Genomic DNA, 10878 nt, shown 5'->3' with positions numbered 1-10878 from the left:
AGATTTTTCCATCCCATCCCATTCTTACCTCACGTCTTTTCAATACACATTATTTTTGAATGAAGCATTAAGGAAATGTGCGCATGTTTTGTGAAGGTAAAAGTCTACAGAATTGAACGTTTCAGTTTTTTCTTTACATGTAGTGTTGTTTCTAAGGGGCATACAAAAAAACCCAGAGTGCATTATTATTCACATTTAAGTGTTGATACTTCTTGTTGTGGGGCTGGTGATGCATGTTCAAGTTCCAAAGCTGGAAGCTTGCCATCATTTTTAAACTGGAGTCCAACCTTATGGAGGTGGGTTTCCCTATGCAATGAGATGATGAAGGCATATTTCTAATAATGGTTTATTCCAGGTTGCATACTGGGTACGTGTGTGTGTGTGTGTGTGTGTGTGTGTGTGTGTGTGTGTGTGTGTGTGTGTGTGTGTGTGTGTGTGTGTGTGTGTGTATGTATGTGTGTGTGTATATATATATATATATACATACATATACACACACATACACACACACACACACAGCAATAAATGTTTAGTTCGTGTTTTGTAACCCAGCAGCACTTTGTTGTCCAGGCCTGCAGAGATGCACCCACGTGGGCATTGATTTATTTTCTTTTTAAATTAAAGCAACATGCCGAACTGAGCCATGATTCGAAGTAACAAAAACAAATGTAGTTGTTTGGGTGTATTTGTATTCCCACAGAATGTCACCAACAAGTCTTGGTCGGACCTCTACCAGGCGTGTGGTAGTTCAGCGGTAGTTTCAGCATTGGTTTTCAGCGGTAGTCGTGCATCTACGCCAGTGGGTTTTCAACCAGCGGTCCGGGGACCACCGGTGGTCCTTGAGGCGGTTCGATGTGGTCCCCATGGCTAAATGATGGGAGTTGGTAAAGAAATGGACCCTTATAGATCTTTAACTCTTGAGAGCATAACATGAAAAATGGTTTCACGTTATGCTCTCAAGAGTTAAATTATTGTCAAACATCCGCATCACTTCATTTACAAGAAGTCTACGCAATTAGAGAATGTAGAATCATTATTTTTGATCAACATTTGCCAAAAGCATGGTAATTGTAGACAAAATCTTTAAAGTTTTGGGTTCGAGAGGCTAAAATGTCAGTAAATGGTGGTCCGTGTGGCTCAAATGGCGAATAAATAAAGGGCCTTGAAATGGAAATGGGCTGAAAAACCACTGGTCTACGCTGCCGACAGGCAGGCCTGTCGGACGCTCTGGGCCCAGGTGTTGAGCAGCTCAGTGACCGAATGCTTGTCCGGGAGCTGGAGCAGCTTGGAGGTCATGTTCTTGTGCACGCTCTGCAGGAAGCCGTTGGCACCTGGCAGGGAAGAAGCCCACAAAAGACCAGCAACAACTTTATTTTTTACCTCTCTTGGTACCACCACGTGGTCATGTTTTGGTAGTGTTACTAAATTAATATTACTGAAAGTAATATTAATACAGTAATAATAATAACTTTATTTATATAGCACCTTTCCAAAAACAAGTTTACAAAGTGCTTTACAGATAACAGCAGTAAAAATACAATACAAACAGTAGGCTGAGTAGGATATATAGAAGTGCATATTCATATCTAGTAAGCAGTACTTTAGGAGATGTATTCATGTGCTCTTCAAATACAGAACAGTCAACAATGGCAATTCGTTTTTTGTTTTGTTTTAATTAAAAGAAAATGGACACGTAAAACAATGAGCTAATAAGCAGCAGCAGAGGACAGAACGCCTCACCATATTGTTCGCCGTCGTCCGCCCAGTAGGGACTCTGGTCTGGGTAGTCGGCAGGAACGCTCAGCTGCAGGGGAGGAACACTGGGAAGGTTCTTGTCATCTGAGACACAGAACAACAGAACAGTGTTGACCCATTGAGACCTCAGAGCGGAGACCAGAGATTCTACAAATGTCTTCTAAATCACAACAGTTTTCTTTAAAAAATAAAAACGTTATCGGTGGTGCTCAAACATTGTCATGTCAAGAACCCCCAGAATTATATGTATTTGGCAGCGGATGCCCATCTACAAATTGTTTTGTACCAGGGACTCCCCAGAAGGAAAGACTTTTACTGTGGAAAGAATATATATTCAACGATTTGAGACACATTTTCACTATTTTTCAACAGCTAAAGTATAAAATAATGGATAATGTGGTTAAAAGCTAAGGTTGACACAGACGTGTTCCAGGCCTTAACCCATTCAGGACGGGTACCCCTTTTGGTGTTTTAAGCATTATGTTACACTTTATAGCCATTGAAAAATAGTAGATCTACAAGCATACACAATACAAGCTTGTAGATCTGATTTTAGAAAAATCGGATCATATTTTCAGATGGGGGTCCGCAGCCAAATACAGACAATTCTGTGGGTCCTTGACATGAAAAAGGTTGATCACCACTAGGGATGGAGCTCGTAATTTTTTATTGATAACGATCACCTTATCGAGCCGGATCATTATCGAGCCCACTATAGATAGAGCGGCGCAGTCCCCCCCCCTTTCAGAACAACGAACGGCACAGGAAATTAAAACGCAATGCATTTCCCCATAGGCAGTTTTTATTTAATTTATTTAAAGACCTTTTAAGCGTCGTACGAAGCCAACTCTTGTCGTGACAAATCATGACAACACACACAATATTTTGGACCAAACAAATAATTACAAAGAAGAAAAACAACAAAAAAAGTGTTGTAACCTGCGGTTTTTTTCTACTTTCTAATTCTTTGTTTGGCCCAAAATATTGTGTGTGTTGTCATGATTTGTCACGACAAGAGTTGGCTTCGTACGACGCTTATAAGGTCTTTAAATAAATTAAATAAAAACTGCCTATGGGGAAATGCATTGCGTTTTCATTTCCTGGGCCGTTGTTCTGAAAGGGGGAGGGACTGCGCCGCTCTATTGAGCATTTGCTATTATTTCGTGGAAAGCTGGGAGACAATACATTCTGAACAGAACCTTAATTTTATTGGCCAGTTCAACCCAGTTGTGAGAGTTTGTATGCCATGACACACACACACACACACACACTTCTATAATCTTCTTACCAACCAAAACATCCCTTGCACTACATTTTACTAGTGCCTTGAAATACAGTACTTTTCTAACAGACAGAGGGAACTGTTAATTGTGTACCGTCACTTTAAAAGCGTAATGTACGTAATATACAACGGTGTTACGCGCCAAAAAAATTGCCAATCTATAAGCTCACACTGCGTCTGGTTGCACCGCGTAGTGAGCTTGTAGATCTGCCTTACGATAGACTGAGAAGTCGCACATTGCATTATAATTAGAACTCTATGGCAGGGAGGGAGTTTTGAGTTTCCCCAAACGTATTATGAATTGGATTATAAATGATGGCAACGGACTGAACGGAGTCTTGCTGGGCAGCAAGCACCAAAAGTCTTGTAGAGGACGGTTATTCTGCTTGCAGCTGCTGACGGCATGTTGTTTCGACTTGCAAAAGTATCGCATTTGGGTAATTGGGTTTAATTTCTACAATGCATTATTGACAGATGCCTATGCATTGTCGAAATGTTCCCTTTCGTGCATGTGCTAATTAAGTCAACATCTGTGCTACATTATTGCATTTTAGCTCCCCTCTTGTCTTTTTAAACGTGTAACCAAAACCTTTTCACCCGCAACCACCCGTCACGTCTCGGCCCCCTTGCCACCGTGGCCCAGTCAGTTTAGGGCTTAACCAGTTTAACTTCGAAGACAGGGGGCAAAAAAACAAGAAAAAACAAAAGATTGCCTACCCTTGTACAAATTTCTGTTAGTAGCAAACTACAGCATGTAAGCCACCTTTGTTTTAAATTGACCCCCATTCGCACGTCGGCAAAACCGTTCACACCTATCTGTCGGAGTTGCGCTACCCCTCCACCCTCCCCCCTGTCAATAATTTAATCCACTCACCTGCCCCTTATTATATAGGGAGCGGCCCATGACGTCAGCTGCTGCGGCCATACCCGATAACGGGCTCGACAAGCCAAAAGCTTATCGAACATGGGGTTTAGAAGACATTTGTAGAATGGTCCTCAGGGTCTAAATGGGTTGACCCGTTTTGGGCGGGAACCCCTTTTGGCGTTTTAAACATTACGTTATAATTTAGCTATTGAAAAATAGCAGATCTACAAGCTCTAGTGGCGCTCTACGAGCTTGTAGGTCTGCCATTTTTGAAAAATCGTGAAAATGTGGCACAAATTTGGAATATATATTTTCACATTTTTAACTAAAATCTTTGCTTCTGGGGGGTTCCTGGAACAACATTTTCAGAAGGGGGTGGGAGGCCAATTACATATGATTTTTGGGGTCTTTGAGCACCACTGATTCAGAAAACTGTCCGAATTTAGAAGACATTCTTTTAATTTCGACGTCAGGCCTAAATGGGAGCTGTTGCGTGCGTACCATAGACTGTAAAAAATATGGACAAAGCGTTCCCCGGGTCTAACATGAACGTAAAATGAAGCCTGTAATAATATGCTAATTCCTGATGTAAGTCGCCATCTTTGGTACCAGCTGGCCATTGGCTGGCTCCGTTTTGTATACCAGCTGGTCATTGGGTGCCCAGACAACGAGGCGGGACTTCCCCCCTTCTTCTCCGTTGGTTTTTATTTTGACTCGAGTGGGAGGGGAATCCCGATCATAGACTGTAATGGTAGCCACGCCCCTCAGAACATACGCGATGGTTCTTTTTCTTTATGGTCATTTTTTTAATTAATGGGACCATAATTTTCCAAAAAGAATATTATGACATTAGAAATTAGACTTTAAACTAGTGACTGGAAGAAGAAAGTATTCATGACCATGTTTATTAAGGTAATACAGTCTAGGTGAAGTTGGGCCAAAATACATGGGCCTCTATGGAGCTATGGGGCTTTTTGGGTCCGGTCCAGCGCCACAACAGGCCATTATATGAACTACCGATTTCAAATGAGGCTTCACGAAATATCTGGCTGACTGCCCCCCTGGTGCGTACCCAGTTTACAGACGAGGTGAACGGTGCCGTTGTTGCTGCAGTATGAAGGGTCCAGGTTGACCAGGAACCGGACGTCCAGGCGCGCCACCTCGCCCTGCAGGATGTTGGGGATGGTCTGACGCTCGTCGTCCTCATGCTTCCTCTTTCGCCCCGCGATGCTGGGACCCCTGAGAACAGAGAGAAAGAAGAGGTCCTTATTCATTTTATACTGGGACCCCTGAGCCAGACAGAAAGAGGAGATCCTTATTCAGTTTATACTGGGACCCCTGAGAACAGAGAGAAAGAAGAGGTCCTTATTCAGTTTATACTGGGACCCCTGAGCCAGAGAGAAAGAGGAGATCCTTATTCAGTTTATACTGGGACCCCTGAGCCAGAGAGAAAGAAGAGATCCTTATTCAGTTTATGCTGGGACCCCTGAGAACAGAGAGAAAAAAGAGGTCCTTATTCATTTTATACTGGGACCCCTGAGAACAGAGAGAAAGAAGAGATCTTTATTCAGTTTACTGTATACTGGGACCCCTGAGCCAGAGAGAAAGAAGAGATTATTAATTTCATTTAAAAAAGAAAAAGAAAAAAGGCTTTCGGCGATGGTGTGGATTGGAATACAATAATCCAACAATTGTTCAAATTTAAGGAATCTGGACCTCGATGGTCTCAAATAGTTCCCATACAGAACTTTGACTGACTGTAACAGCTATACAGGGCCAAGCACTTGCATAGGACCAAGCTGTTGCCCAGAACATTGATCTGAAAGTGGGGTCCGGTGACTCCCAGGGGTCCTTGAGAGGGTTCCAGGGGGTCCCCAGGAAAATGTGTTAATACAGCATCACAATCATGTTAACCACTTCATCCATGTATACATAGGCTATTCAAATATAGCAGATCTACAAGCTCACAGACCGCCACTTCGTGCCGCGCTGCAAGCTTGCATATCTGCTATTTTTGAGAATTTCTGAAATGGTTGGATTTTTTTTTGAAAATTTTGCATTTCTTTCTTAACACAAATCTTTTTTCCTGGGGGTCCCCTGGTACAAAATCCTTTCTGATCGGGGTCCACGGTAGGGCATTAAGCAACTAGTCGACTAGTAAATCCACTAGTCGACCTTGTTGGTACTAGTTGACTAGTAATAAATAAAACGTAAAAAAATAAATAATAACAAACAAATAAAAATAATAAATAAAAATTACAAATAATTATAAAAAAAAAAAAAGGGTTTTCTTTTTACATAATAGGTAGTTAAACAACTAGTCGACTAGTAAACTAGTCGACTAGTAAACTAGGCAACTAGTCAACTAGTAAAAATGACTAGAAGTGAATGCCCTAGTCCACGGCCAAGCACATATAAATGTGGGGGTCCTTGACATGAAAAAGGTTTAACTGTCAAAATGATTGAACACGTCTCTCTCACAACGACACAGAGACACCAAGCATGCTGCATTCATCTTGCGAAGGCGGAGGTGTCCAAGTTGTTCTTACGTGATAGGAGGCCCGTGGATGGCCGTCATGGCCGGGGAGAAGGTTCTGTACAGGGAGTGGTTGAAGACCGGAGAGCGGATGTTGGCCATCACAGCGTCCAGGAGAGGCTGACACAGGTACTGCTGCTTGGTGGCCACTGGGGGAGGAGGGGGGGTGGGCTGGACAACAACAGAAAAACACACTGAGTTCTGGGGGGTCCGCGCGTCAAATTCCGACGGAGCATTTAGTACGAACTTGCGGACATGCGCTGCTCCCGTTGCTTGCGGTTATGGTTAGGTTATAGGGTTTGAGGTGGGTTCGACTAAGTAATATATTGAATATATATTCAAACAAATGTTCACGATTTTTCAAAAATAGCAGCGGCTGGGCTTGTATGCTTAAAGGGTACACGAGAAAATAAATAGTCTAGTATTAAAACAAACAATAAAATGGTGTGCAAGTAATGTAGCTCTCCAGCTCTCAATGCATCTGTGACACACTCAGCGCAGGCACACCTTCGCGCACAGCCGCGGACAGAGGAAGCTGACGCCCGACGTCATTCCGGCTTTTTAGACAGCTGGTGGATGGAAAAGAAGCTCCACCTCCGCGGCTGACTGACGCGGAGGAGAGCGTTTCCGGGAATCTGTCCGTCGCGTCAGTCAGCCATTGAGAGCTTGTACAGTATAGGCTATTTTCAATGCTTCCATTGAAGGCATGCTGGCTTCTCTGGGAATCCAAATGACTCAAATCAGTCATGTGTACTACTCTATGTAGTTTTATTTGTCAAAGTTCACTAAACACTGACCACAGTAATCACACACACACACACACACACACACACACACAATAACTGAACGGATAAACGGACGACTGAAGCGAATGTATAGAGCTCACCACGGCCATGTCGTTCTTCAGTTTCTCCAGAGCTATCTCACACTTCTGGAGGGTCTTCAGAGGACATCTGCAGGTCAGGGAGATGATCGTTAACACAGATCTGAGGGGATGCATCCATGCCATGCCATGTCACGTCACGACACGACAACACAATTACAGCTGTCGTGTGGTGCATTTTGAGAAAGAAAGAAAGAAAGAAAATGGATAGAGCATGAATGAATGGATAAATATATATGTTAACGACATGACATCAGCTTGTGACTACAACTTGTTCCTGTTCGCAGACGACTCAGCACTGCTGGTCTCGGACAGGAACAAACTGCAGGTTGAAAAGACCCTCAGCTCTGAACTCGGTAGAATCTGCACCTGGCTCGCTGATAACAAACTATCCTTACACCTGGGAAAAACTGAATCCATTCTCTTCGGATCAAATAGTAATCCCTCGTACAAGGTTTCTTTGACTATGCATCCACCTCTTGGTACCACAGCACCTCAAAGGCCCTTAAAACAAGGCTCCAGACCTCCCAAAACAAACTGGTCAGGCTCCTACTTGGCCTCACCCCCCGAACCCACCTCACCCCTGCCCACTTTGACAGGCTGGGATGGCTTAGGGTCGACGACAGAGTACAGCATCTTGCAATGGGTCTGGTCCACAAGATTCGATACACCACTAAGATACCCATGTACCTGTCTAAATACTTCCTTAATGTAAACGAAGTCCACACCCACAACACCAGAGGGAGTGCAACAAACCATGTACAACCCAGATTCGGCACAAACAAGGGACTAAATTATTTTCGCTCCTATGCCACTAAAATGTGGAATGCCCTACCAACAGTCATTAAGACATGTGAATCCCTTGACTCCTTCAAAACCGCTCTCAAAGGGCACCTACGGACGGCTGCAATTCGAAACTGGCCTCTGTAAAATCTGATTCCCCCCCACCGCCCCCCCCCCCCCTTTCCCCTCACTGTATATGTATCCTTTCCCTTTTTGCTTCCTATATGATCAGAACCCCCCCCAGAATCATTTTATTTGTCATTTTCCTATGTACTTGCATACAAAAGAACATGAAATATCGTTTCCCCTCAGTTATTGGCAGTGCAACATAAAACATAGAGCCTATTTAAAAACACAAGCTAAAAACTAAAACCAACATGGACAAACATTTAAAAAGAGCCCCAGTATGTATGATGACGTGCAATTCATATGGGCAAGTTAAAAGTTACCAACACCACGCACAACTATAAATAAATAAAGTGGCATGGTGCAATCCTTAAAAACAAAACGTTACCAGCACTGTTTTTTTTTTTTAAAGTGCTGTTGTGCATCCAAAAGTGCATTTTTTGTCCAGTTCAGTCCAACGCTTCATTCAGTTTTGCCGGGAGAGGGGGGGGAGGGGGCGCAGTTCGTTTATGAGCCTCACTGCACTTGGGAAAAAACTGTTTTTCATCCTGGTTGTCCTTGCCCAAATACTCCTGTACCTTTTCCCTGAGGGTAGGAGCATAAACAGGCCGTGGGAGGGATGATGGGGGTCCCCAATGATGAATTCCTGTTCTGTTCTTTAACTACATAGAAGTGTCTATTTGTATGTCTCTAAATGTTTTGATGAATTGAACAATGTGGACCCTCTTGTAAACAAGTGTAATGCTTAATTGGGTCGTCCACTCACAGTTAACAGTCTTTGTATTGAGTTTGTGCTTGAAATGTACTGTAATTCTACAAACTGTTAATAAATATTTCAATCAATCAATAAATAAATAAATGAGAAACACATGAAGGTCTGTCAGCCGAACAGACTCTAATCCTGTAGGGCAGGAAGGGAACCCTTTTTGGTGTTTTAAAGCATCATAACTTTAACTATTGAAAAATAGCAGAGCTACAAGCTCATAGCACGCCACAGTGGCGTGCTACGAGCTTGTAGCTCTGCTATTTTTTGAAAAATCGTGAAAATGTTGTGCAAATCTTTGAATATATATTCTTTCAGAATGTTTTGAACTCAAATTTTTGCTTCTGGGGGGGCGGTCACTGGAACAACATATTTTCAGATGGGGGTCAGTGACCAAATACAGATCATTCTGGGGTTCCTTGACACAAAATAGTTTGAGCACCACTGACATAGAAACGTGGGTTTTTCAAGAAAACTGTTTAAATCAGGTCTAAATGGGTTAAACTTACTGACCACGTAACTCAGACAAACAAAACCGCAGATTAAGTGGTTAAAAAAACATGTTTCTGTTATTGACAGCCCATACATCCAAACAGAAAAGTCCCATCTGATATTAACCCATTTAGGCCCGACATCGAAATTAAAAAATAATCTTCTAAATCCTCCAGTTTTCTGAAATACCTATGTTTCTATATCAGTGGTTCTCAATATTTCATGTCAAGGACCCCAAAAATTATATGTAATTGGCCGCCAACCCCCATCTGAAAATATGTTGTTCCAGGGGCCCCTCAGAAGCAAAGATTTGAGTTAAAAACGCTCTGAAAGAATATATATATTCAAAGATTTGCACCACATTTTCACAATCTTTCAAAAATAGCAGAGCTACAAGCTCGTAGCGCTCCACTCGGTGGCACCCTATGAGCTTGTAGCTCTGCTATTTTTCAATAGCTAAAGTATAACATAATGGGGGGGTTCCCGTCTAGAATGAGTTAAACAATGTTAAACTCACCAACATTGCAGCCGTTACAGAAAGCTGGAATTATCCTCATTACGTCTGCGAACGTTTTGTTTCATACAAATCCACCACAGACACGTTATGAGCTACTTTCTGTCAACGAATTCCGTGTGTCCGAGTTTGGAAGCGCTTCTTTTGCAATGCGGGTGGTGATACGAAGGACCATTGAGCGCACCGACCGACCACCGACCTGCAGCATCTCAACTCATTTAATTACTGCAAACCCAGTGATGTAAATAGGGTGCGTTTTGCGTCCCAAAACACACTTTATATAGTTTTGGGCCGCAACACACCAACAACCTCTGCGTCCACGGGATGCACTACTGTACTCGGCATACACAGTAATAATAATCCACGTGGAGAAAAAAAAAGAAATCGCGGTAAAACAATAATCTACGGACACGATCATTTTGCCTCATCATATGTTATAAAAAATAAAATCCACGTAGGAATCGTTGTAGAACCACTAGTCTGTAACAACACTGTCAACACAGCGCTCTGTGCGCCGCCATGTTACTCAGAGTACTAGGTCAAATGTCCGCCAAATATATACATTTGTGGCAACAGGCATTCTGATTGGCCAGTATGAGATGATCCATGATGATGTACGATGATAAGAGCGCCCCTCACTTCACACCGGTGTGATTCTTCACATTCCATATACTCAAAATAAAATGATGCCACCTATCCACCATCATACAGATCAAGGCTCTTTATTGCCTTCCTTTGTATTTATTTAGCATTTATTCTGATTAGCGTTTATCTTTTTTTTTCTTGGACTTTTATGTCACACACTGCAGGTGTGTGTGTGTGTGTGTGTGTGTGTGTGTGTGACCCACACGTGTTTCTCATTCGTTCTCTGAAGCACAA

At 42.7% G+C, this 10878-nt stretch overlaps 1 protein-coding gene across 2 annotated transcripts in view; it reads right to left on the bottom strand.

Moving 5' to 3' along the window:
- Nucleotides 1-868: 868 nt before the first annotated feature.
- Nucleotides 869-10878, bottom strand: part of med15 (mediator complex subunit 15) — a 34610-nt gene continuing 24600 nt past the window's right edge. The window contains exons 14-18 of one of the 2 annotated variants that reach the window (XM_083779598.1): nt 7325-7391; nt 6452-6609; nt 4975-5141; nt 1741-1839; nt 869-1331 (exon numbers count right to left, since the gene is read on the bottom strand). In XM_083779598.1, the coding sequence (XP_083635724.1) occupies nt 1195-1331; nt 1741-1839; nt 4975-5141; nt 6452-6609; nt 7325-7391 (628 nt within the window). In that variant the 3' untranslated portion in view covers nt 869-1194. The remainder of the gene's footprint in view (nt 1332-1740; nt 1840-4974; nt 5142-6451; nt 6610-7324; nt 7392-10878) is intronic. The other variant, XM_083779599.1, reaches the window with a different exon arrangement.

Source organism: Protomyctophum parallelum (genome assembly GCF_964188405.1).
Source record: "Protomyctophum parallelum genome assembly, chromosome: 13".
NCBI classification, from domain to species: domain Eukaryota; kingdom Metazoa; phylum Chordata; class Actinopteri; order Myctophiformes; family Myctophidae; genus Protomyctophum; species Protomyctophum parallelum.
Note: the sequence above shows the minus strand (reverse complement) of the source record. Positions and strands in the feature narration are given on the sequence as shown.